Raw genomic sequence first — 27,742 nt, forward strand, 5'->3', positions numbered from 1 at the left:
GATAATAGATATATAATACTAATTAAACTCAGTAAGGCCGAGTTCTATAAGCAAGTCGGTAATTATACCATTCAAGTCGCTACTAGGTATATAATATCATAGGGCTAAGATTTCCTTATAAGTTGAAGTTTTGACTTTGATAATACCTATTTTCTCTATCTCGTACTTTTTATAGTATAGCTTGTTCTTGATATAGCGAATATAATTGCTCGTCGAAAATAAGTTTCATTTTCTAGATGTAACTCTATCGTAGTATCTAGTGATTTTATTACTGATATATTAGAGAAACTCATTATTATCCTTGATTTTATTTCGTATACACCTGATATAAGTTTCTATAGAAGCGACAATTACTTTATTACTCTCTTCTAAGTAAAGAATACTATATTTGATATTCGGGTTCAGCTCTATAAAGACGTTAATATGAATGATGGGTCTCTATATACAGCGACCTCGTCCTCTTTAGCAGCTCCTTCGGCCCCTCTAACTCTTATTGTGAACGTATTTCTAGTTATTTCCGTCGATAGGGTCAGAGTTCTATAGACTGACTTCATTATCCTTACTATTTATATTTTCCTCCTTGCTATAGAGGTTCCTCAGGAAATTCAGGGAATGCAATAATGTTCTAGTGAAATGGTGCAGAAACACACATCTACACCCACATACCCACCAAAAACAAGGGGGAGGGCAAAGACGGCCAAATGCCCGACAGACAAGATAGACAAGATAGGCCAGGCGACACCACCACAAATCGGGTCCCTGCAGTCTAAACAAGGTCAAAACAACATGTGCAGATAGAGCTCCCTCTGATCAGAGGGAGATCGCTTTGCACGCAAGGAGAGCTCGTCAATTGAGCTTGCAACTGTCGGAAACACGGCACCTCTGAATCTTAGGAAATGACAGTTGAGGATTTTTTTGTGTCTTCTCATCATTGTCTTGCTTGTCTCCCTCTCTATCTCTGCTGGAGAGTTTGCTCCTTTTATAGACGAGATACACGTACAGGATGACGTCCGTACAGTGGCGTAGTTAGCTGCCAGTCTTCCTTAGCTCAATAGAGTACATAGGTTTGGCTCCCATACTAGATCCTGTGATCCTGATCCTTTGGACTGGCACCTGACCCTTTTGACAGCAACAAGTGTGAAGAAAAGTACTGAATTGATTGTCCAGTCTAGGGAGCAATGGCCAGGACGGCCCTACTTATGGTGCGAAAGAAAAATAGGCCCACGGCAAGTTCCAGCCCCTGGGGCACCATCCTAGTAACTGTGTCCCTCTGATCAGAGGGACCCTACCCTCTAGGGATTGTTTTCCCCAACTCAATAGGAGTTAGGATATGATTAAAAGCGAGATTGAAAAGGAGATTAATAACTTTATATAAGAGAGTAAGTCTATCTAGTAATCTAAATTTAATAGGTAATTACTATGGTGATTATAGCTACTCAACTAGGAAAGGATGTTCTTACATAATAGTATAAATATAGCTGCCGCTATTAAGTTCTCTCTCAACTGGTAGGGATTTCCTGAGTATTCGGCCAACGTCTACCGATATTGAACAGATCTAGAATTAGATATCTAGGGTTATGGAAAAAAGCCAGTTAAGTTAGTAAGACGACTTAATTAATATAAACCTCTTGATATACTATAATCAGGTAACAGAGACACTAGAGTCTGAAGAGGATAATTTACTTAAAATATACTATGCTCAGCTAAATACAATCTATAAAGCTCTTAATATTCGGTATATCAGTGAAGTTAGAAGATATAGAGAGAATTGAAGTTATTAGGAATGGAAGTTATACAGTGAGTTTTATTTGCTGTATCTACGATGTTACTCTATATTTAGATAGTTCTCAGTTCTAGGAGCTAGAGTAAGCGCTAATTCCCACTTAAGGATTATAGGAGTAGGTAAGAAAGAGAGTTAGTACTTCAAATAAGGGTAGTTCAAAGATAGGTTATCTAAATCTATGTGAGGACCGGCTGAGCGGGGCCAGCGTGAGGCGCGGTCCGGAAGCCTCGGAGCCGCAGCGTAAGCGAGCCTCAGAAGCAACAACGGCACTAAGCTGGAATGGCATAAATAGCGCGTCAGATGAGCGTCGAAGGAGCGCACCAGCAAGGAGGACGACAAAGCAGCAGAGCGGGGAAGTAAGCCCTAGCAATACTGTCATGGGCATAAGAAGGAGGGCAGGAGACAGAGCTTAGGGGAGAGGCAGAGTTCAATGAGACCACCACTCAACCCCTAACGAGCACTCTGCTCCTACGTTGCGCGTGCACTGCTTGTACCCAGACACTCTGGTCTTACTACCCTTGGATCCTTGATCCTCACAATCTAGATAATAGTAATAAGGAGCTCACTTATAAAACAAGGTAGAGAGAAAGACAAGGGGCGAGGAAAAGGAAGTATTAGAGGTAAGATGTTACTAAGGAGAGTGACTATAATACTACCCTTTACAGTATACAGAGGAGGAGAGCGATAAAAAAAAGAGATTACTGTAGGCTTATAAACGGATTATAGAAATATAAGAGAGTTAATACAATTGAATTTATTATAGATAATAGTTATAGAAGTGATTATACTAATAATATAGGTCTAATCACTTAAATTGTAGTGGGTGTTAGGTGCAGGAGAGTGTCAGGTGCAGGCGGGGCACTGCCAGGGTCAGGGGCCTATAAATTACCGGCTTCGCCGGAAGTTTTGGAACGTTCAGAGTTCAACACTGTCACCTACCACCTCCTTAGAAGCGATAGCTGCGCAGACGCCGCTCCTTCAATGCGAATCATCCTTTCACTCTCCTTTTCTCACAGCAATCCCTATTTTCGATCTGACAATGGGTAATGTCGCAAACTACCAACTACACCAAACACCTAAAAGGTGAGGAGCTCCACGATTGTTAGTCGTAGGATGCTAAACCTGCGTTTTATCTGACAGGTAATACCTACCCGAAATATTTTAAACCTATAGGTTATAGGTTTTACTTATACCTACCTAGATACATTTGGGTATCTACCTGACCTATCCACGGTTTAACGGGTTTAACCCATTCGAGTACCCATAGGTTTTTCCCTAGCCTAATAGTAATCGGTTGGCTATATCTTCTATATATATATGCTGGGGATGGAATGCGTGTGTATATAGCTCAACTATATATCCTACGATTGTTTGCTCTTTTAAATCTATATGTTTATGCGAGTTGGCTGGAATATCCCGTCGTATAGACCGACTGACATGTCGACATCTAAAGGTACTGCGATTAATATTATAGATATTTGCTGTAGTTGCAATCTTAAGATTTAGATCTTTTTCACGAGCGGTAATAGCCAAAATTAATTAGGCTTCGTTTAAAGTAATTACTATTTGCATTGTTAAGAAATTGAGATATTAGTAGTAGGGTAGTGTATTTAGTAGAAAAATGGTTACTCACTTGTTCTAGTCACTCGCTTATTATACACATTAGTTATAAAAGAGATCTCTATGGCTGCTCTAATATAATTATTGGCATCGCTAAGCCCTCCCTGATCACAGCAACTACCTTGATTAGTATCTAGTTCACAACCTTCGTCTTTCGGTTTGGGTGTAGCTGTAGTAGCTAGTGGCAGTGGCTATAGAGGTCGATTTCTGTTAAACAACGATTGAATTCCTTGTAGAAGATCCTAGATGCTGCGCACGAGAATTCCTAGCTCAGTAACTACTTAAGAACCTCAAAATAAAGCCCAACACGTCTATAAGCAAAAGACAATTACCGTGTCTTGGCACTAACAGCCTTGATATAGTGCTTATAGCTGGTCCTGTCTCTAATCAAGAGTTTGTGTCCACCTTTATTTTTTCAACAGCCTTTGGGAGCGTGGGATTATCTTCCTTAGCTAGGGAAGTTTTCTCTGGTTTTTGAGACGGACGCTAGCTTCGATACCTTATATATCTAAGTTGCCTAGATGCCTAGCAATCTTCTGTTCTGAAATTACGAAAGTGCACGAAAGGTCCCTTACTCTGTGATCTTGCCATTAATCGAACGCGAAGATGTGATTCCCATATAGACGGAGATACAGTGTTAGTTATATATTAACTGCAATTGCGCAAGATATTCATCTATCGATTGATCTCACTAGCATGTCGGATAACAGTGATATACTGGGGAGGAATCTTAAGGGACTGATAATGCTATCAAAGACATGTTGGTGGGTTCCGGGATCCCGTCCAGTGAAGGCATATTCGAGTAAGGCAATCTGTCTTCCTCAGTAAATAGCACGAGCGATTACACATCTACACCCACATACCCATAAAACAAGGGGGAGGACAAAAGCCGCCAACAGCCGGACGGACAAAGCCAGGCAACCACAACAGTGCGTTTCTACCGCCCAGACAGGGCCAAAACAACATGTGTGAATAGAACTTCTGTTCAAGGAAAGAAACGCTCTCCCGTTTTATATATGGTGTTCTGTAACATGGGAGACTATAATGCTCACAACGCCCAGAGACCCACCGCGAAGGCAAGTGTCAAGTGACGCTAGCTGACACCCTCCCCCCAGGCCTCCAAAGTCAGGAGAAATGTGGCTGTGCCGCTGCATGTACAGTATTGGACAGTACCTCGGAGCCTGTAAAGTAGGTGGGAGAAGCGGGAGGACAATGGGATGCCCTGCCGCACTACCCCGCTTCTCTCTTGTTGCATTCGACCTTACCACAGCCCGACATCTTCATGCCCCGGCCACCATCCCTCAAGCTCACAGACGAACAATTTCGAGCCCAATATTTCTAATACGGGTCGCGAGCAATGGCGGAAATCTTCAGCGCCGTAACCGGCGGTTTAAGCGTCGTCTGTATCGATTCAACTGGCAGAAACTATTCGGCGACTGAAGGATTTCTGTGAAGCGGTAAAAGAATGCCGAGACGAGATCCGTCTTGGACTCGACGAGGTGGAAATCCTCAGCCTGGTGATACAGGACATGGAGCAAAGCGTGCGTGACAAGCGCTTCTACCTGCCAGCGTACAAAGCGGCTGTGACTAGGAGCTTGCATATGTGCTGCGCGAGCAACAATGCGTTGCAGGCGCTTTTGGCAGATATCAGCAATGACCTCGGCGGAGGGAAGAGATTGGCGCCATTGAAAGCTGCATTGAGAATGAGGAGTGACAGGATCGCGAAGTTTCGCACAAGGATCGAAGCTGCGAAAACCACGCTAATCTTGGCTAACCAGTGCTATTACCAGTAAGTGATTGGTGCCGCGTATTGGGGCTGGGTTTCAGGTACCTTAGTTGGTAGTTTGCATGTGCTGACGAAATGCTACCAGTGCCGCAGGTCGGCACGATTGGGAACTTCAACGACAGCACATGGACGAACTCAAGGGTGCCATTTCCGCCCTGGCCCAAGTTCACATGGCGAAGCAAGTACCTATTCAGAAAGCCGATGACGCAAGCCATGTCAGCAGCTCCGGGCCCGAGACCTGGCAACCCACTACGGACGAACACGCCGGTGAACCTCTTGATTTCAACACGAAATTACGCTGGGAAAAGTGGTTCATCAAGTTTGTGGAGTTCAGCAGGGCCACGAGAGTTCCGCGCCTGGTAGATGCTGGTGTCGGCCAAGCAGACAGTAAGAAAGAATGGGACGAAGCGCACATCACAGTTCGACTTCCAACATGGTTACTTCCCCGCAGTTATTAGTTTCGGATGGTAAGAAGCTATACCGGGTGGGAGTACTCTCTCCGTAGCTGCTGCATACTACCTTCTTCGTCTCCTATATTTATGCGCTGTGCGGAAGGTGACCTACTGGCCATACGACGGTTATTTTATGAGAGGAAGGCGTCACCATTCGATGCAGACCAGGATGGTCGTACCCCTTTGCATGTAGGTTTCCCTCTTAATCATAGAGACTGGTCTAGGTAATTTACATAATTACCTTCTAGTTCGCTGCGATCTACGGGCGTAGCCATGTTGTGCGCTTCCTTCCTGAGAACGGAGCGGACGTGAACGCGCGAACTATGGCCGGTGAGTACTGGGTGGACGGACATGACGGAGGACTGTAAGCCACCACTAAACTTCCATTGGATAAGACTGATTAAGTGCTGAAACCGGAAAGCACGCCTTTGCAAGAGTTTTCGGTCTTTAACTGGCCCTTCACCAGAAGGTGTCGGTATTGGGGGGATATCATTGCCACATCGCACCTTATTGCACCAAGGAGACTATCCTCTTCCCGACAACGAGCACTTTAATGTCCTACGGCTACTTACGAATGGTACATCATACGACCCTTTCGATAAAGATGGCCTTGGTCTTAATCTTCTGGCAACATATATGGGATCAGAATGCGGCTTCTCGTACCTCCTCTCGCAAGTGACGGCTACCGAACTCCAAATGGAGAAGCTGAATCAACCACTCTGGGTTGCAGCCCTCCGTACTTCCGTATTCCGTGGTTTACATCTAGGCAACATCTGGCTACTCGTCAGCTCCTCGACTACCCGACATGTGGTGCATCAGCCAGACCAAGAGGGAATCACTATCCTACACCACATTATACAAAATTAGATTTATTCTATCTGGAGGACGACTACCTTCGAGTCTGATCGTTGGGAGCCACTGTTACGAAGCATTATTCGGGCGGGTGTAAATCTACATGCGACAACACCCAGTAATATGACTCCGCTCCAATTCTTATTGGTACAACGGCGTTTTGAATTCTCAAACATATCTTGATGAGCTTGCTTTGCTGGTACAGCTCGGATCTAGAGTGCCCTTCATCGCGGCACCTTCGTAAGGCTACATATAGATGGCTCAAGATATTACAGGAGGAGGGTATCTACCTAGACGAGTACCTTGACTATGAAAGTAGACTAAGCAATGCGGCGGGATGGTCCTCGGAAATTATCACAGATAGGATCGGCAGGGTGACGATGCTTCCGCGGAAGGGATTCCGGATTGACTGGATTTCCACGGGCGATGCCTCCTCCACGGAAATCGACTGGGCTGAACAACTGGGACAACACCTCTGCCACTTTTGGGGATTGATAGAGGATAGGGACGGGGGCGGATGGGTTTCCTTAAAATCCAGCGATGGGGCTCTGAGAGATTACGAGTCGTATGTCGATGGCGATGAACATGAGGAAGACTATGACGATGATGCTCAGTTGCACCACAGAGCCGATTCTTCTATTTCCGAGGATGACTTTGATGAAGAGGTGCCCAGGATGCCCGGCGGCTGGAACTAAGACGGCTATGGGCTGAAGATATCCTGGAACTCTCACATGAGCATACTACGGTGGTGGGTCCGTTTCCTTATACGTTGTCTTTCAAGGAATTGTGTAAGACCTCTCTGTGGTCGATATCTTCTGCTTGTTAACCTGTGTGTTCTTTGCAGTAAAAGAGAACGGGCAAAGCCGAGGCGCCTTGCTTGTCAGAAGGCAATGCGACGCACCGATGGCTGAACGTAGACGGCTCGGCCCGGTGTCCCCCAGCCTCGCACAACGACACAACCGGGACGAATATCAACAACAACGTTATCGGTTATCGAGGTTGGGGAAAAGCTCAAAGATAGGTCTGGAAAAGCGGCAACCCCCCAAAGGAACTGCCAAGAGCTCCCGTTGGTGGATAAATGGTGAACGGCAGGGCACCCGATTCCCCGAATCTGAAGAAAACTCGAGCCCACATCGAATGGATCAGGGAAATTCAAAAGATTGATAAGCCAGGTGCATGATCACACCCCGTTCGACGACGACATTGCCCACGAGCAGAGTATCTCCCTCGCCGATGTGCTCCAATACCATGATCTGTTACCAAGAAGAGACTCTTTCTTGCTTACGTTTTGGCCAAGTCCTTCTAGCACCCCTATGGCTCGGACTGGATGAGTGTTCGGTGGACAACAGCAACAGCCCAGTTCTTCCGTAAACGCCGCGACCAAGCCTATGATGAATAGGGCTACATTTTGGATGAGAGTCCATACTTTGCACTTCCTACCAGTCAGACGGGTGACCCCTTGCTTTCTTCGGAGTATTACCCACCGAGTCTATGGTCCACTACTACCCTCGACTCCTCGCGTTGGGAAGACTGATCCTTGATCTTGGACAATGAGTTGAGTAAGTTGGGACGAATTGGCGCTAATGCCAGTTCTGAAATAGTCTGGTGTGAGGGATGTAACGGATGGGTCTCTAGCTTTGTCCGATCGAATTCAGAAGAGCGGTTTAGGGGTTGCCATTTCGGTGACGGGTTGAGCCCCCATGCTCCTACGAACCAGGAAAACGGCCGTTGATCGATCCAACGCATAAGACCTATAATGGCCACGATCTCTTTGAGTTTCCAAAGAGAAAAACTTGCAAGGGGGATTGACTTGAGGGTTGAATATGGAAGAAAAGCTCAACAAGCCAAATCATGGTGAATTTTGCGGCTGAATCTCCGTGTGGTGTTCTACATATTATTTTGGTAGTCGTTCCGGCGCTGTTGCCTCAAGTACTTGCGACTACCAGTTCTCTCAGGGCACGACTACATGTGCGAGATCATCAAGGTAACTTTAGCCGCGTCCTGCAAGAAAATCGTCTGATTCATCTGTTTCCAATTCAGTTATTGTTATTTCCTAGCGTTGTAGTTGTGGAATTGAGGATAGTTGTGGTGGGGTGGTGGAAAAGTGGTCACTCGCTTGTTCTAGTCACTCGCTTATCATGTACGTTATATCATTATACCGCTCATTTTTCTCGCCAAGTTCTTCGGGATCAGCATGGCACAACCAACTCTTTCCTTTCCCCTTCCCTACACCCTATCTCAAGCCTCAACTTTGCTCCCTGTGGGCTTCCTGCAGTGTGACACCAGCGTGGTCCCGTCCACGGAGAAATGCCCTGCGCCCTACTGCAAATGCATTGCAACCGCCCCATGCCATGCCGTTGGGTGTTGCCCAGCCTTCATTGGCTTGTCCAACATGCCCCGTGCTCGGCCAACTGACACATCACAGTCAAAGCCCCAATAAGCCGCAGGCTAATACAGCGTACCGCCAATCGGACACTTGGAGAGAATCTCGGATTTAAAAAAAAAACTGCGCTTGCTGCATGCTTTTGCCCATGGGCAGCCAGGGCAGGCAACCAGTCGTGGGCTGACTCTCCAAGGTACGTTTCTAGGATGCGTTGTCTCTGCATGTGTGTAATTGGGAAGGTTGCCGAACTGCGTCCATATGAGCGTGTGTTCTTACTCCTGTGATGTCTTCCTTTTCCCCTCACACGGCCCCCAAACGATTGCATATTTGAGTGACTTATAAGCGGGGTCCGATTGTGCCTTGTTGCCATTCGGATAGCCTTGATATAAGAACGCTATAAATTATAGGCAGCCCTCCTGTGACCACTACGCCCTGGTAGGTGTCGCCTCACTCAGATCACACGCCTTTCCAAACGTTGTCCCCCACCCCAACGTACCTCAGCGTCCTGAAGCCAGGTTCCACTCGGGCATCCCAGTAGCATCCGTCCACGGACCCGTACCGCGTTCAGCTCTAGTGGCGTTATGGCAGCTGCTGAAGAATCAAGATGGTGGAACTTCGACGTCAGCTCCCTCATGGTCCTCGTCGGGGAAACCGAGGAGCAAAAATATCGCGAGGCGGGGCGTTCACTCATCGAGGCATTAGCCGCTACACCCGTGTCAGGCGCTCAAGCCTACCTCAAGTCCTATGACTTTCTCGACGGACAATGTGGGCCGCAGTACTTCTCGCCATACGGAATGAAGTGGGCGCCGCTTAGGAATACGAAGCTTGACAATGCCATCCGCAAAACAAGATTGCTAGAAGACGGCAACTTTACGCATCTGAAGATCACGCCCAGACGTAGCACGGCTCGGCTATCAATCCCTCCCAGGCAGGTTATCTTCACCTGGCTGTGGGTTGCCTTCACATGGCTCTGCTTTACGGCCCTCATGTTGTTCTGCATTTATGCCCCTCATACCACTTGGGTCTCCCTAGTCACCTGCATGGTCTTTACCGGCTGGTCCATCATACTAAGGCTAGTCGAGTGCTTCGTACTCGCACCGGCCTCTCACACAAGAATATTCGGCCCGGATAACACCGATGCCGTCTTCATTCTCGGAAGGGACAAAGCCGGGGTCCTCTTGGAGGGCCGGCGAGAAGATATCAAACGCTGGACCAGCAGCGGCTTTGTCTACCGCGAGATGTCAAGCACGGCACGCGAAACCTTGCAGGCCTTCCCTCGAGTGGGGACCGCTCTCGTGTTGCTCTTGATTTTCGCCGCTGTTCCCAACGGATCGACGAACGACCAGCTGGCCTTCATCATGCTGAATCTTCTCGGCCAAATCAACACTTTGGTCGAACTGAGACTGAACGCAATGTGCTGCATGGCCAGTTTGAGCGTGGAGGCGCGCGAGACGCCACGGGACAGAACCTCGGTTTACGCACACCTCATCCGCCGTTTCGCGCATCTCGATCAGGCTTGGATTGCGAAATCCGGAATCCTCCCGGATACGCCGGCCTGGGACAAATGGAAGGTCGAGATTCTTCGACCTGAGAATAAAAACGTCGATCCGAAGGATCTGTACAACGAAATCAGATCGGAGGAGATAAGGAACCGAGGGATTGGGCTGGCAGGAACAGATGGATGACTAGGATAATTAACTAATGGGCATCACACACACAAGCACAACAAGACGGGAATCAACAGTCAACACGTAGCCCTCGCGCGGCATTCACAACGATCAGAGATAATCGCTGTACCCGAGTTTGTCATATCCATGGATTCATAACTCATTACTGCTTTATTGCTATTTCTGAACTTCGAGCATTCACACCAAGAGAATCTCCTGTTCCTTCCACCCCCCCTTGTGAGACTGCTTGTAGTACATGAGGCCGTGAATGTAGCATTCGCCAATCAGTTTGTGGTAGCCCGTCTCTCCGTCGGGCCTTATGATAAACGGCACTGCGGCGCCGTGTGGGATGAATATCTTGTCCCCGGCCTTGGTTGCGCCCGGCACGATCCCGACATACGACCCTTGGGTGATACAATACGTTGCACCGTCAATGAGGTCTGTGAAGGCCTTGGCGGTCAGCCAATATTTCGTCAGCAAGTCCTGAGACTCTGTCGACCGCTCGACGTATTTTCTGGCGTGCTGGCCCGCTTCCAGAGAAAACAGCTCTTCCTCCAGATTGTCCGGCCACGGGTATGACTCCAGCTTTGTCTCTCGCCATTGGCGCTCGTCCCAGGCGTGAAGCTTGAAATCTAGATTGGGTATGCAGGGTCCTCTGGCGTCGCCTATCAGCAATTTGACGAGAAGCTCCCTCTTCCACCCGTCCGACGGCGATCGTCCGGGATACGTCGACATGTTCTTGGTGTATGTGAGGATATCCTCCCAGGCATCCATGAATGTGATCGTTGACGTGTCAAACGCGCTATATCCGATCCGAAGCGGCTGAAGGCCGTTGACGGCGTCGACCACATAACCTGCGATGGCGAGGACAGGGCCTTGGAATCCCCCGTCTGCAACAGGAGTCTGGTTGTCTGCAGGCTTTATGCTGGCCACGGTCGCCATGGGCCCGCAAGCTCGGAACATGTGGTCATTGGCTTCTCCGCTTCCCGCGGCTTCCCATGTTGAGATGGTTGGAGGATACCTTGCTTTGCCTTTTTCATCCATGAGGTCGGGTATCCACGTGCAGAACCTGCACGACTTGTCCCCCCCGGCCCGGTATAGCAAGTCCAGCACTTTCATACGCCAACCCGGTTGGACAAACCCCCTCGCGTAGTTTACGAGCACCTCCTCGTCGCTTGACTGGTAGTCGGGCCAGAACTCTTTGGGCATCTTGCCGGCCGGCCAGTCGCTCGCCAGGTTCAGCAGGGCAAAAAGCTTGTCCCGGCGCTGGCTCGACTCGGCGTATGCAAACCTTTCCAAGAGCTCCAAGAACGGCTTCCGGACACCGCTTTTGTATTCCCTTCGCGTCCGCTCAAGTGCGATGACTGCAGGCGCGTTGGGGAGGTACAGTTTCCCACTGAGTGCACTTGGGTGGTACGGGTCTATACCGATCAAGAGCTTTTCGTACTCGACAAGTGATGCTATGAAGCAGTCCCATTGTATTTCCGAGTGTCCGTGCTTGACGATGACCTCCGAGCCGGATAACGAACCGAGAATGAGTTCTTGTATGATCCAGGCCCGCCCGAACCACTTCCGGTGCAAGAACTGTATGATGGGGTTTTGGTCAAGCGCGTCGAGTGCGGCGGCGCGAAGCCCAAAATCACGTTCTTGCGAAGAGATGATTGCGCGTCCATCATGCTTTTCCTTGCAAGTGTAGCATTGATTGGCGTGCAGTGCGGTAAGAAGCTGGATGGCCGTAGACGTGTTGTCGGCGTTGTCTCCGCGGCCCATCCAAATAATTATCTTGGAAGCTCTCTCGTAGAGGGATCCCATGCGGCGGACTTGCATGGCCTTTTCCAGCTTCTTGTTCTGGTTTATGCACACCGCGTCCGCCCAGATCGGTTTTTTGACGCCTTCCCGGCGCAGCGTCTTTAGGCACGTTGCCAAAGACTCGGTGATAGGGATCGACCCTTGATCGGTTGCGAATGTGAATCCTCCTCCTTTCGGACCCCAGACGTAAGAAATCGCCCAGAATCCTCCGGACAGTTCAACAAGTCTGCGGCTAAGCGTGCCAACGAGCTGGTCATCATTACTACTTGAGCTCAGTTGCAAAAGGCGGATGCGGGAGGCTCCGACATTCAGACCCTGGTAGATCTTGGGCGTCTCCGAATCATCCACTTCCACCGCTTTCTCGGTGATGTCTGCCGGCAGCGATTCAAGAACGGTACCCATATATACGGATGATCTGAGGTCCAGCATGTGTTGAACTTTCCAAGGGTCCGTGTATAGGGCTATACCGGGTTCATCGCTGTAGACGTCGTAGGCGCGGGCCAAGATGCACACGTTGTTCGATTCCTGGTTCTTGTCGAGGGCCAGGCTCTTCCACTGACCAACAGGATGCGCAACCCGTTAGTACTCGACAGTACTAGAAGTAAGGACCGAGACGGCCGAGGAATGAGCAAACTAACCTTCTCCAGTTGGGAGCCAACAAGTCCAAACGATGAAACGAGACCGTGGCGTGTGGAGCACACCTGTATGTGGAAGGTACAGGGAAACCTGAGCTGATTTTCCCGGACGATAGCTTTGCTGATCAGCAAGTTTGAGAGCTTGCCGCCTTGTTCCTCCGGAATAGTAAAGCTAGAACTGCCAGGTTCCAGCCTCAACTCCCCAAGTCCATCACGCGTCCGCAGTCGACTTGTCCAATGTTTGGTAGCGTCGTACTCCTTACCTAATAGTCGTTGGAGAAACCAGGAGACCTGAATTTGGAATGGATGCGAGTTAGTGATTAGATACTGGAGGCAAACCGGGCACTCTCACGCACGTATAACTCTCCATAAAAGTCCACCTCGTCATCCTTCGCGTCGCCAAAGAACAAAGTCTTGGGCTCAGCCACCTTTATCATGCCGCTTCTCATGTTGACGAATTCAGTGGGCCGTCTGGGCTGCGGGTTAGGATCTGATTTTTCGGGAAATTTGGCTGGCTTTGAGATGACGGAGGATGGAAGATGAGCTCCGTCGTGCTGGTCTGCGGAACTTTGGACCGGCGTTCCCTGCTTGGTATCTACTAACTCATTTCCTGGTGGCCCAATGACTCTGCTTGACTTCTTCTTGATCTCGACTTCTTGGGCCTGGTCAGTGGCCGAACTTGGCCGGCTCTCCTCGCGGGCGTCATCACCAGGAGTATGTCGCGGCAGTTCTCGCCCACCCCCATTGGATTGATCGGTGTGTGCTTTGTCTGATATGGCGCTACTAGCGACTGCAATATCGAAGGAGAGTCCTCGGTACTGAAATGCATTTTCGATGCTCTTCTCCTCCGTTTGCGTCAAGACGAGCATCAGCAAGATGCTATGTTCCGATGCCTTGATTTGGCAGAGCTTGGTGAGCTCCGAGGCAAGGTCAAAGGTCATATTGGCCGGATCTGAACCCTGAGCGGCGATAAAAAGTTTAAGCTTCGAGTCTTCAACCGAAAATGCCAACCTCGGCCGTGCCGTGCCATGGGCAGTGCTCGCTGAGCCGCGTCTGCTGATGGTCCAGGATGCTCTCAGTGCATCCGCTTCGAAGGCTTCTAATCCGTACAGGCGACGCTGCAATTCATCCCGATCCGGAATTGTACGTGGGACGAGACTTCTTGGTAGTTAGATCCAACAGTCTTTATTGGGCTACAAACCCGGGGTACTAGTTAACTCGCGACTGGACTTACGCGACAATGAAGTGCATCCTCCTTTTCAGCAGCGACGCGCAGTCGGCCCCCCCCGGCCGGACCTCCCCTTCTGGCACGATCTGTGAGCTAGCTGCCAGTGAGAGGCGACGGTCCTGGACTCCAAGAAGCTCAAATAGTGGTGACAACCTATCAAAATCTGATTGTGGAAAGGCAAGGTAGTCCAGCTTATTTGCAAAGACAGGGGCTGCCTCTGGGTCATCTGGGATATACCACTCCTCCGTCTGCGATGCGGACCGGAGTTGATAAGAGGGAGATGTTCTCTCAAACCCACGCCGTGTGGGAAAGATCTGTTGATCCCTCAAACCGCACACGGCGTCACTATCGGAGCCTTTGCGAACACCATGCCGCACTTGATCAGCAATGGCCATGAAGACCCTTTCGATGTACTCTAGGTCATCGTTCTGCGTAATCCCTTGAGCTTCCTGGACCAGGTATGCCAGTGCCATGGCATGGGATGTCGTGATATCTGGGCAGCCAAGGATTCCGTTAAACAGGCGAGAGAGCGTTGGGTAGTGGTCATGCAGTCGGCAAACGTTCCTCAGAAATGACGGGCCCGCCCAGACACAGGTTGCGACGGAGCTCCAACGCCATCCAGATTTGTCATTACTGGAAGGGATGTACACCAACCGTTCGGCCTTGAAAGTGTCACTGTACCACCAACCGGTTATTAGAGCAAAGCTTGCATTCGGTTCTAGGGGAGTTGTGTGATTGCGTCTACCTACCGTACCTTAGCCATCGATTCTTCTGCCCCTTCTTGCTCGTCACATCGCTTCCCGATCAGCTCGTAAAGGGAGGCAACTTCGGCTTGTGAGGCTTCGGTGTCTTTTTCCTTCAATTGCCGCAGCCGATGCAGGAAAACAGCCACTTCTAGCTTGGTTATTACGCCGAGTGCTTGGAGGAAATTCCATCTGAGATTTTCCGGATCCGGCACGTCCAGGAGCTCATATGAGTGTCTAGGGTGGGAGACATCGCCCGTCTCCTGACCAGCCAGACTCCCTTCTTCTGCTGTCGGCATGCTAGGCAAACTAGTCAATCGGTCTGCGGTGGGATCCGAATCCGGCGAGGATGGTGTTCCCATCGCCGACGTGGGAGTGAGTGTGCTATCCCCATTTCCGTGCCGCAAATCTAGCCCTACTAGCACGCTTTTACGAGGCAAGAACGTCTTCCCTAAGAGGGCGTTGTCTCCTCCCCGGCAGGGAACTCTCATATGGGACAAGGCGTGTCTTACGGTAGCCCTTGACAGGGCAAGGGCTGCTTGAAAAGCCTGGCTCTCATTCTCCGTAGGGACGATCCACATCCTGTAATGCCCCCACCTGTCCCGGAGAAGGCGGAGTGCCGTTTGCGGATCGGCGTCACCGAGCCACCGGAAATCGTTCGAGATGGTGAACCCACTCCCTGTTTCTTGGACGAGCCGCGGGAGTTGAGCCACTCCAAACTGGCTTACTAGCCATTGGCGCCAATCATCTCCATAGCGCGTGAGTTCGGCCTCATATCGCTCGTGAAGAAAGTGAAGTTGGGAACGGCGTGGTTTCAACACCGTCGTGGCTCCCAGAGGATCTATGTTGGAATCTAAATCAAGATAAACCGAGTGCGTCCGACATCGTGAACTGTCCGTCGAGGCGACCCAAAGATTCGGTCTCAAGGAAGACGATTCCCAGCCAGCTGCCTTGAGGAACACGAGATGAGAAACAACATCCTCAATAGAAAGAGACGCCGGCGCGAATCCAGGGGATGCATGAGTTGAGATGATCGCTTTGCAGATGGCCCGTGAGTCGTATAACTTGACACCCAAGCAGTTGAAGAGACTCATACGTGCCAAGCTGTCAGGGCTTCCAGCTGCTACATCTGTAGAGACCTGGAAGATACCCAATCCTTTGGGAATGTGCGGTTCCTTGCCGGTTGGTGAGAAGTAAATATTGGCGCCGGACGGAGCTATCCATGTGTCGACACCAGTCAGGGGTATTATGGCCAGCTGGGAAATCCTGTCCAGGAGAGGTTTCGACATCGAAGAGCTCAGAATCCGGCACACTCGCTCATGCCACGCGGCAGGCTTGCTTTGGAATTCGGCCTGCCGCCTGTTGATAAAAAAGGAAAGCTCATCAACGAAGTTCTCCATGGACATGGTGACGACGTTGAGTCTTCTGAGAAGCTCAGCATGGCCATGCGGGTACTTGTTAGACAGGAATTTGGCGTTAGCGCTTTCAACGGGAAACAAGAGTTCCCCGTCTGAGCCCCTAAAGCGACTGGGAACATATACAAGCTCAGACGGACAATAGAACTTGCCATCTTCAGATTCGAGGACGCGGCTCCCCTTGAGCGCTGTGATAATACTGAACGGGAGTTCCCAGAGGGGAGTATCCAAGGGTGTCTTGAAAGGAACAAAGGGGAGCCAGGAATATCTGCTGTCTCCTTCATTGAAGTGCGTAACAGCGCGTAGGAATACTTCTGGGACCTTTGCAATGAGGGCCTTGTTCCAAGGGGAAGACATCATACCCTGGCGATTTGGGCTCAGGACAAAGTCCGCTTGTATGATGAACTAGTAATGCAGTTGTAAGTTAGTTTTACGAGAATTGGACCGGACGCGATGAGACACACCTGAAGGCCGAAGTCCCCGACGGGTAGGAATGTATAGAGGTGTTCAGGCTTGGGTTCGCCGGTTGGGAAGGCGAGTAAAAGGTCCGATTTGTCGCGGCCGCTACGTCTATCATCATGACCCAGTTCTGCCACCTCTTGTCGAAAGACGTTGTAGGATATGTGCTGGGCACCGTCTTTTAAGACTTCGTGTTTCGAAATATCTTTGCCCAGTGGTTTAATCCGCCGCTTCAGGGATGTCTTCCAGGGCTTAGCATCCTTTTCCAAGACGGCGATGTTCACTTCCTCCAGCTTTCTGAGGAATAACAAAGCTGATCCTAGGGATTTGAGCATCGCAGTGAGTTCTCTCGCGTTGGACTCCGGCTCAAGAAACAATCGCAACAGAATAGACGTGTGTTCGGGTAGGGTTGGCTGAGGGAACTCTTCCCAAACCGGAGTTACCGATCCGAGCTTTTCCATTTTCTCGTTGACCAGCTTGAACGAGTAGAAACCTGAATGAATCGAGACGGAGCTGGAGAAGCTGAAGACGGACTTGAAGCCGAGTCCATTCTCCCCGATGCGGTCTGGGTCGCCTAGCTTGTTATCCTCGGCAAGACTACAGATCGCGTGAATGTCTTCAGCACTAAAACCAATCTCGTTAGAATCGATACGCAGGGTCTTCCCATTGACATCCTCCGTGTATGTGATTTTCAGGGTGGGTTTCCTGTTCCCGTAATGGTTGTCGTCTGCGTTCTGCAGCAACTCATAGAGAAACCTGGTTGAGATGGTATTCGGTTGGCAAAACCTTCTATGCGCATCAGCCGGACTGCAGCGAAGAGGAGGTCCAAGCAAGCGCCCACTTTAGGAGATAATTGTGCAACATTTTCCCCACTCCGCGTTGGTCGGCAGCCTGATTCCATGCGCGGGTTTGTTCGATGTGTCGCCGAGCGACGGCCTCTGACTTGGGAAAGGACCCTTTTGGCGTCTTCCGCCATCCTTTGGGTTCGTCTGGAAGCGGAATGTTGTCCCCGGCCGCGTCACCCTCCCCGACTGGCTGACGTTCCCCTGCCTGTTCGGCCTTCGCGGATTCATTGACAAAGTCCCCCGGTTCTGCGCCTCTCCAGATGTCGCGAGTGAACGAAGCTAGGGCTGTGTATAAAGACCGGGCCATTTTGAAAGGCGGACGACGTAAGAATGGAACAGCGGGCTGGGTTTGTTGATGCGCGTAGCGGCACTACTTGCCCAGCGATGCGGCATGTGGAGAAGCACAGTAGACGTGTTGGGCTGTAGCCACTTTGCAGTGCTGCTTAAAGAGAAGAAACGTAAACGGCTACCGGAGGTACCTAGTAAACTCTTTTTATGTTCGTGGGGCGACTCGTAACCGAGCAGAGGGTGCCCCGAGCATTGGGCGATCTGAGTAAGGTAGTCGAAGTTCCCCGCCGCCGTTCCGCAGCTTGGACGCCAATATTAAGGCTGCCTCTAGAGTCTGCAGCCAAGGGTTAACTTGCCATTGAGCCATCAGTTGCGGTGCGGCTGTGGCCATTTGCCACCGCTGCAGGACCGGGGGCTATGCCTGGGTAGGTTTTGCTTGCAACCTTGGCCTGTAGTAATCATGCATCTCCCGAGAGGGCACATGGTGCTGCAGCTCGGGGCAGTGGGAGCGCACGTCACCCAAGGACGGGCACCTACAGTGTGACACGGGCACCCCGACCCGGAAAGTTCCCTTCTTGCTACTACCGCTCCAGGCGTGCTGAAGTCGTCGACATTGCTTAGTCATTGCTCACGTTCGCCTCGCAAGTTGAGGGTCGCCTTCTCAGCCCTGTCAACGAAAAGGCAAATAGTAAGCAATCATAAACCCTCGGAGAGATGCGCGAACAGATAGCGCCGATGCAGTCAGATGCCAAGGATTAGGGATTCTCGATACCAACAGAGGCCTAAAAATACAGCAACTCCGTTTATGTGGCAAAACCTCTGCCCCCAATATCATTTTCCTCAAGCGACAATAGAGAGGAAGAAAAAAGAAAAAGAAAAAACAAGCCGTATAAGATGGACAGGATTGATAGTCACCTCGAATATTCTATTAGTATTCTCGTATATTGTTAAGGTTATAGTTCCTAATAATCAGAGTGAAAGTAGTGAATTACAACTTTTTTCCTTTTTTTTTTTTCTCCCCTATGGCATTAGTTCCATCAACAACGTTCAGTCTCGCAAGCCGGAGGAGGTAGAAACAGGTCAAGTCCACCATTGGACTAACATAATACTCCTTCAAAGCGGTAAAACAATCACGACGGGGAACAAAGTAATACAGTAGAGTTTCTTTACAACATTATCCTCGCGTTGGTAATTCTGTGCTTAGCAGGCGCACTGATTGCACCATCTGGCCGCCGCTCGTGACTCTCGAGAGCACCTAGCTGCATTGCAGGCCCGATCTCTAGCCGTGGGCCGTCCGAGCAATTGTGACGTGCTTTGCCTCTACGCGAAACCTCCACCCGTCGAATGAATCATCATCGGTGCTCCGAGCCATCTCTTAACAGGTTACGCAGGTATCTGATGCCATATCCCCGCTTGAGCAGAGTACACCCAGCTTTTCTACTTATCTGTTACAACATCGCAACTGCGATCTTGAACCCCGTGCACTCAAACGAATGGAGTCCAGGTGGCCAATGTCAAAAACCCGACCTGGAACGTCTCCGGTTGAGAAGAACTGCACGATCCGGCCAGGAAGTACTTTCCGATCATGAAATTCTCTAGAGTAGTATTTTGAGGTTGGTCATGGTGCTTCTGTTCGTTTGGATGCGAAGCGTTCAAGATGGGAGGTGTAATGTTGTGCGTGATGTGGGTGAGCAGGGCAGTACGCCGGGGTTAGGGTCATGACGTCTTTAGCCCCACGGGCGGTGAGAAATGCCGGCGGCAGAATGCGGTTAACAACCGCCTTTCCACCGCTCCACAGCCGAACCGACTCCCTCACCTCCCGCACATTCGGAACGTTGAAGGCCGCCGCCGAACCTCCGTTCGCGACCGCAAGTGCAATGTCTTCCCACACAGCCTTGCGGTTAACTGTGCGCCCTCTGCGCGGAGCGGCCCTTCTCGATCAATTGGGCGTTTCGTCACCGAGGCCCCGTCCTAGAACCTCTATACCGATATGCCTCCGTTGTAACGTATCAGTCCGCGCCCCCAGCGGCCGCGCACGCCTGTTTTCGACCGCTCCAAGGCCGCCCAGAGAGCCCAGCGAGAGCATCAGCAGCAATTCAGAACCAGCCGCCGCGACGGAAGATGCTCCGTCCACATCAACATCGTCTTCACCGTCGTCTTCACCATCATCATCATCGCCATCACCATCTCCGAAAGATACCGAGCCCGAATCTCCCTCCTCCGCCTCCGCCTCCGCCTCCTCCGCCTCCTCCTTCTCCTCCTCTTCTTCTTCTTCTCCATCGACATCCGCTACGCCATCCGAACCTCCCCCTCCAGAAAGCGAAACTCCCTCCTCTTCCGCCGACCGGTCCCTCCCCTCCTTCACCGAAACCCACCGCCACCCCTGGTCCGCCCGCTTCTCCACCTTCATGGACAACCTCCAATCGCGGGCCCTGACCGCCACGCAGACCATCAACGACCTCACGGGGTACTCGGCCATCGAGGCGATCAAGTCGCGCAACAGCCGGCTGGAGGGGGAGCTGTCGGCGGCGCAGGGGCGGCTGCGGGAGGCGCGGCAGGCGTATAAGTCGCTGACGGCGCACCGGGCGGCGACGCAGCGCGAGGTGACGACGCTGCTGGCGCGCAAGGACACGTGGAACCCGGCGGACCTGGAGCGCTTCACGACGCTGTACCGGCTCGACCACGAGCTCGAGGCGCAGGTGGCGGGCGCCGCCGCCGAGCTGACCGACGCCGAGACGGACGAGGCCCGCCTCAGCGCCGAGCTCAACGCCGGCATCCTCAAGCGCTACCACGAGGAGCAGATCTGGAGCGACCGCATCCGCCGCCAGTCCACCTGGGGCACCTGGGGCCTCATGGGCGTCAACGTGGTGCTGTTCCTGGTGCTGCAGTTCGTCGCCGAGCCGTGGCGGCGGAAGAGGCTGATGCGGGGCATCGCCGAGACGGAGCGGAGCGTCATGGACGAGGTGAAGAGGGAGTTGGCCGAGGTGAGGGCCGCGCTTGAGGCGAGCGGACTGAAGGAGCTGGCGACCGCCACGGCTGCGCGCCAAAGCGACGACGAGGCAGCTGTTGTCCCGGTTGTGGGCGGGCATCTTGATGCCGTGTCCGCGAGTGTGACGGATCCCGAAGCGATCACGCCAACGGAGGAAGCGCCAAGTAAACCGTGGAAGGAGGTCATGACGGAGTACTGGTCTGATCCCACCCTGCTGAAGGCGGCCGTCATGGACCTGTACAGTGAGCGCAGGGCAGACCTGCGGATGCGCGACGTCTCCATTATCGCGCTTGAGGGCGCCGCGGCGGGAGCGACGGTGGTGGCGACCATCGCATTTGCCTTGCTGCGCAATAGCAGGACTTGATTCCCCTCAATTAATGTGCCACTGCTGCTGACCTGTAAATACTTGGTGTACACTATATTGTAAAAGCGAAATAGACTTGTCCAAAACACTGTGGCACAAACCGTGGTCTATATGTAAGGTTGCATGTTGAGTCTGTAGTTCAAAGTAGTCGCTTAATTCACTTCTATTAGGAGTGGCTCCCGTGGCAATGAAGACCAGGTGATTGAACACCTGACTTTTCCGTGTCCCCCCCCCCCCCATCCACTACCTCGAAGAGAAACCGCAATAAAAGGTAAGGAACAAGACTTCAAACACATACCGGTATAAGGGATGCAGTATGCGCTCCGAGCCATACGCTCCTGTGATGCTCAGCCGCTCTGGAGCCCCTAAACTTGCCATAATACCACCCCCTTGCCCTTACCCTCCTGCTTCCAACCTACTTCCTCACACCACCATTATCCACCATGGCACCGCCGCTCCTCGTCCACCATTCAAATGTATAATCATCAATCATCTATTTGACCCAGTATCCCATGCGGTTACAATCTCTTCCGATACTTCTCAGCGTCCTTCTCATCCAGCACCTAAACCACGGACAACCAACCAAGTAGCTGAGCACGGAACGGTATCTCTGCAGAGGCGGCTTGTCTTAGATTCCCTGGGATCGTCGTCCGGTCGTGACTAAGCCCGCACCGCCCACAGCCGATGCATTCATCTGTGGGCGAGGCGATGCTCCTGTCGAGCGTTTTCATGAGGAGCCAGTCCCACGATGGCAAGCGACCGGATTGCGACAGACAAGGTCTTTTGCCTTTCTACTCGAAATCCGCCGTGTACGAGAAGCCACGGAACTCTTCCTGCATGGCTTGAGAGAGCACTGCCAAATCCCGTATCAGCATCAACCACATCCACATGACCGACACCCGCCGAAACCTACCTGACTGCACTGGCGTAAGTACTGGTGTCACGCTCGTAAACTCGCTATCAAAGTTGCTCGTGTCGGTGGCGCTGCTGATCTGCGGTAGGAACGGCGGCTGAACCCGCTTGTGGTAGATGTCGTCCCAGTTGATGTTGCGGAAGAAGGGCTGCGACATGACTTCCTGCGCGTCCGTGGGTCCGCTGCCCAGCCGCTGGTCCGGCTCGCGGGTGAGCAGCTTCTGCAAGATCGACACGCTGTCGCGCGGCATGTGGATCGGGTAGAGCGGCTCGTCGGCGAGAATGGCGTCGTAAATCTCGTCCTCGTCTTCGCCGCGGAACGGTGATTGCTGCAGGAGCATCTGGTAGATCAGCACGCCAAAGGCCCACCAGTCGACGGCCCGGCCGTATTTCTTGTCAAGAAGGATCTGCATTTATCCCGTCAGTCGGACCTCTCTTGCAGCCGACATCTCGATGGGGGGGGGGGGGGGGGGGGGGCATACCTCGGGAGCCATAAACTCGGGGGTACCACAAAACGTGCTCGTTGTCGAGCCGTACCACATGTCCTCTTTGCAGAGACCGTAGTCAGCAATCTTGATGTGCCCATCGAGCGTCAGCAGGATATTGTCTAGCTTGAGATCCCGGTAGATGACGCCGTTCTCGTGGAAGTACTTGAGTGCCAAGCACACCTCGGCGGCGTAGAACCTGTATCATGTTAGCCGGCAGTACTGCCTTTTGAACCCAAGAGACACTTACTGCGCTCGCTTGGTGCCAAACTGCCCGCGTTGGATGTGCAGCATCAGATCGCCGCCACTAATGTACTCCATGACGAAGTAGACCCGAGTCTCCGTCTGGAAACAGGCGTGCAGGTTGGTGAGGAAAGGGTGGCGTTCGCGATTGGCAATCAGGAACACGCGCTTCTCCGACCTAATGCTCTCTACTTCGTCGTTTTCGATGATGAATTCCTTCTTGAGCACCTTGATCGCATACAGCCTACGGGTTCGCTTCGTTTCGGCAAGCATGACTTTGCCAAAATTGCCCTTCCCAAGCACGGCGAGGAAGTTGAAGTGGTCCAGACCGATTCGCTGACCCGTGCCCGCGTCCGTTGCCGATGGTAGAGGCTTCTTAGTCGGCACCGGAATTCCACCGGCAGTGGGGACTTGAGGCTCGGTGTGGGCGGGCACAGGCTGCGGTTTAGGCACACCAGCCGGTTGCTGCTGCTGGTACATTTGCTGGTGCACGAGTTGCTGCGGGGCAGCCTGTTGTTGCATCGGCCGCTGCTGGACAGGAGGCTGGCCGGGGTATGCTCCAATGTTGGCATAGTCGGCCGGGTTGTATTTACGCTGCTGTGGCTGACCGTACGCCGGCTGCTGTGGCGGTGGTGATGCGCTATACAGGTCTTCTTGCTGCGTTGGCCGCCCGTAGCCTCCTGGAGCGCCGTAATGTCCGGGTCCGAAATCAGGTATCTGACCCGCTGGCTGCGAGGCCTGAACATTAGCCTTGGGGGACATAGCCGCCGCCGCCGCCGCCGAGGCCGTGGTAGAGCTTGTTGAACTTCGGTCGGGGCCAGTAGGTCTCTGCGGCGAAGTCTGGTTGTACATGAGCTTGGCGGCTTCCGTGGCTTCGGGAGATGCAGCCTGAGCACCGTATCCGCCTGGTGGATAAGTCGCTGCCGGCTGAGCGCTCCCGGTCGTCCCTTTGCTGCCGGCTCGCAGGGTTCGCTCACTCATGGATGAGGCCTTTTCCTGGCGGGTTTTCTTGGTCGATCTAATTCCTTCCAGGATCTGGTTCGCGACGGCCATAGACATACCGCAGAAATCCGGAACAAGGTGCACACACTGCGCATGAGCAGTGAGACCACATTCTAACAGCGGTGTCAGCGTCTAACAGAGCATAATAAATCCGGTGCGAAAAGGGGGGGGGGAATGCACGACGACACGTACCCGCACATTTTCTCGAGTTCTTCTTTCCGATCGGGAGCATGTAGCCGCAGTGACAGCACCAGCTGGCTGTGAGATTCGAAAAAGCCTGGAAACGGTGGGGGATCCTGTGGTTGATCTTCTCCTCGTCAGGGTCGGTCTCCGAGTTGCTCTTGGAGATGCACTTGGTGACGACACTAGTGTAGCACTTGGTATGGCATGTGTACTTGCAGTCCTCGCACTGCATGCCGGCTGAGTACTTGAGAAAGTCCCCGCAGAGAGCGCAGCGCATGATGTTGTAGAACTGACGTTGCACAAACTTGTGGCCGTACATCTCGTGCACCTCCTCCTTGCGCTGACGCACAGCACCTTTGCGGTTGAGGCCGGCATCCATCGGCCGTGGCTCCTTGTTCTCCTTGACAAAGTTGAGGCTCAGTTGGATCTGGCCCGTCGGCTCGAGGTTGAACCACGCGTCGATCGGCTGAGACACAATAGGGGCGTGTGCCGGCGGCGCCGGCGCCGGCGGATTATAGGCCTGGCCTCCTTGCTGTGCCGGCACCGGAGAGGTCGGCGGTCCTGCGAACTGGGGGCCCTGCGCACCCATGGGAAACTGAGGCGGAGGGACCCGGGGATTGGAGCCCAGGCGGTCTGCCGACACCCACCCCGACGTGTTCGTCTCGGCCTCGATTCTCTTGCGACGGAGCTCTTCGGCAATGTCGGATATCCTCACCCAAAGCAGACCGATAGGCAGGGCATGCTCACCCGGCTTATCATAGACTGTCAGCTCAATCTCGTTTGCCTTGTCGACAAAGATGCTGTGGAACTCGGCTTCCCATCTGTCGTTTCGCGATGCTCTCGTTCGGGCCATGACATTGTCTTCCACTTTGATTGTCACGAACGTCTCGGGGGCGCGGGAGAACCTGCTGAGCGGGGCATGGTCCACGTCTTTGACGGCCAGGACCCGGATCGAGAGTTGACCGGTCAGCGGCTTTCTCAGATTCGGCATGTTGATGCTATCGTCTATGGCGGTCGAGTTAGCAAGTGTGAGAAAGGGATTATTCTTCACCCACGTACCATCCGGTGAATCGACATCCATGTCGATATGTAGTTCCTCGTATCGCTTGAGCGCTTGTTTCAGCAGCACAATCTTCTGTCCGCTCTCGATACGCCTGGCGGCGGCGTCTGCTCTGCTCTTCTTGTCGCCTTCCATCTGGTACAGCTGCACCATCTTCTCGATACCTTTTAGGTATTGCTCCTCCACATTGAGCTTGAACTGGATTTGCGAGAGCATCAGCTGAATGCGGGGACCTAAGTACGGCGTGTCGAACTTGATGAGATCTGTGCCGGGTTGTAGAGTCAGCAACCCAACGGATACACCCCTTCGCAATCTGCTCGGAGCACCCTACCGAGCTTGGTGAAGTTTGGCCGGGCCTTGGGTACCGAGGAGTGGGGAGGCTGGCCGGGGAACGGGCGAGGAGGCATCAGGTCGGTCTGAGTGTACTGGGCGTATCCAGATCCATCTTTCGGAGGCGGCGCTGGGGCACCGCCTTCGTCACCTCCCTGTTCTGCGTTCATGAAAGAGCCAAGCGTCGACCCTCCCAGAGTCATGTTGTCGACTGACTGTTCCAGACGGCGCATCTGCAGCTCGCGGAGTCTCTCCTCGAAGAACTCGAGGTTGCGACGCCCCTCGCGCATCTGGGTGTCGAGTTTGGAGCGGACGGATTCATTGTTAGTCTGCTGGCGCATAAGATTGGCAGCATTAATCAAGGCCTTTTCGCGCTCGATTTTCTTGGATATGTCCAAGATCTTCCCTTCGTCGCTCATGGCTGCAGTCGTCTTCTACGCGGCGGGGCGCGTAGGGGAAAAGGTGGGGGGAGAAAGGGGGGGGGGGTTTCTAAGGATGATGCCACAAAATATGGTGCTCGGTTCGACTTTAGTTTTCGGTCGGTTTAGTTCGTCTTGCAGGCGCCGCTCGCGTTAGTCCAGAGATCCAAACGCGAGTCGCGGCGGGCAGCGACGGGTGGTGTTGCGAACGGTAGCGGATGTCGTCAGTGACGAATTATGGCGGGGTTTTGTGTTTCGCATTTGGCAGAGCCCTTGTTGATGAAGAACCGGGCCGCGGTTTAGCGGTTTGCGCCCATTCAGTGGAGGCACGTAGCGCTGCCCGCCTTTCCAGGAGACACTGGAATCTGGAGGAAGGAAACAAAAACAAGAAGCTGGGTAGGCATCAAGCATGGGATCCGCCCGATATATTATTGTGGTCCCAGACGGGCCTCGCCTGCTTAACAAACCCCTGGTCCCGGACGCCGTGATTGCGGCCGCATTCATAGCCCCTTCACATAGCAGAGGATTCCTTGCGCCGTTTCTGCTGACCTTCCGCCCCGGCTGCGGGGTAACCGGGCCAGTGCTGCAGAGGCTTGTTGGGGAGACGCGCAACTCTTTGACCTCGCAGATACCCAACCTGGATAACCCTCTACACTGTTTCATGGCTGAAGCTGTGCCCCAACCACCGGCAACAACTGGCGAGTTTCCCACATTTCACTCCCGTTCTTGGGGATACTGTTGGCGCGTCGCACGGTGACGGTTGGGCATTGAAGTGGGGCTTAACTAGCAGGATCGAAGCGAGCTTCGACACTTCTCGACTCCGAATCACGGAGCAAGGGGCCGCAAGTGTCGGGCCAGGCGACTCGAAATTTCCATCCAGTTCAGGGCGTCTCGTACATACCGATAACTAGTCCTCGAGCTTTCCACCCATCAAATGTTGCGCCTGACAAGTCCCTTACAGGACCACGGCTGTGCTGAATTGAGAGAAGCTGGGAGCTTGGGCGTCATCCAAGACCGGCCTAGGACTGTTCGTAGGACTTTGCCGGGCCTGGTTCGTAGGGCCACCTATCAGCGTGGTCCAATCCATCCTAGCTGACGTCCCACACACTGTGGGCGGGAGCTCATCCAAACACTGCGCGTGCCGCATGAAGGTCCGCTAGTTTCATTCACCACGCTACCTAACCATGCGCACTCTGGAGCCTATCGGACAATGGACATCATGATATAACCAATGCGTCGCGTCACAGGAAAGGGTTGGCTCCATGTTCTTTCAGTTTTCGAATACAGGTCGTGTTTTGTGGTTGGGTGCCGATCTCGTAGACAAGCACAATCAACCTTTTTGGTCTTGCCCCCGGGCAACGAAGCCGAGACCCTCGCCCAGGAATATGCGTGATAGCGTCCCCTCCCGGAAATGTTAGCCAAGACGGCCCCCGCAAGCACGACCACCAGCATGGTATTACCCCTGCGAGCAGGTCTCCCGGAACCAGTTTATCAATGTGCTGACGAGCTCGTCATGCCGGATTTGGCCGGACATCTGCCGGAGGCGAGTTCAGCCCCGGATGCTGACCGGGTCCTGAGTTACGGGTTGCGGGTGGCTTAGATACCTTGTGCAATGATACCGACACTTTCATATCCTTGGTCGAGGCTGAGATCTTGATCTTCCCAACTTTCTGAATCGACTGACCTTGGGACTCTGAGATTCTGCCTCGAAGGTCTGGAAAGAACCTGTGAGGCAGGGCCCGGCTCTGACTGGACGACATATGGGCCACTGGGTCAAACTCAGCCCTGAG

At 52.6% G+C, this 27,742-nt stretch overlaps 4 protein-coding genes across 4 annotated transcripts; 2 read left to right on the top strand and 2 right to left on the bottom strand.

Annotated features, from left to right (window-relative positions):
* Positions 1–9,457: 9,457 nt before the first annotated feature.
* On the top strand, positions 9,458–10,561 carry MFIFM68171_09875 (uncharacterized protein; the record flags this gene model as incomplete). Its single annotated transcript, XM_071065294.1, has 1 exon — positions 9,458–10,561. One exon carries the CDS (start codon positions 9,458–9,460, stop codon positions 10,559–10,561), a length of 1,104 nt encoding a protein of 367 aa, XP_070921395.1.
* A 180-nt stretch (positions 10,562–10,741) lies between these two features.
* On the bottom strand, positions 10,742–17,984 carry MFIFM68171_09876 (uncharacterized protein; the record flags this gene model as incomplete). Its single annotated transcript, XM_071065295.1, has 7 exons — positions 10,742–12,907; positions 12,991–13,278; positions 13,344–14,145; positions 14,222–14,890; positions 14,965–16,778; positions 16,838–17,588; positions 17,674–17,984. 7 exons carry the CDS (start codon positions 17,982–17,984, stop codon positions 10,742–10,744), a joined length of 6,801 nt encoding a protein of 2,266 aa, XP_070921396.1.
* Positions 17,985–19,842: 1,858 nt separating this feature from the next.
* Positions 19,843–21,318, top strand: SHE9 (sensitivity to high expression protein she9; the record flags this gene model as incomplete). The annotated part of the gene is made up of 1 exon (XM_071065296.1): positions 19,843–21,318. The coding sequence occupies one exon, from the start codon at positions 19,843–19,845 to the stop codon at positions 21,316–21,318; it is 1,476 nt and encodes a 491-aa protein (XP_070921397.1).
* A 791-nt stretch (positions 21,319–22,109) lies between these two features.
* On the bottom strand, positions 22,110–25,952 carry PKC1_2 (Serine/threonine kinase; the record flags this gene model as incomplete). The annotated part of the gene is made up of 7 exons (XM_071065297.1): positions 22,110–22,171; positions 22,232–22,637; positions 22,713–22,914; positions 22,966–24,073; positions 24,153–25,148; positions 25,203–25,466; positions 25,535–25,952. 7 exons carry the CDS (start codon positions 25,950–25,952, stop codon positions 22,110–22,112), a joined length of 3,456 nt encoding a protein of 1,151 aa, XP_070921398.1.
* Between the last annotated feature and the right edge of the window lie 1,790 nt (positions 25,953–27,742).

The sequence above is a fragment of the Madurella fahalii genome (genome assembly GCF_045866475.1).
Source record: "Madurella fahalii IFM 68171 DNA, scaffold_5, whole genome shotgun sequence".
In the NCBI taxonomy this organism is placed as follows: domain Eukaryota; kingdom Fungi; phylum Ascomycota; class Sordariomycetes; order Sordariales; genus Madurella; species Madurella fahalii.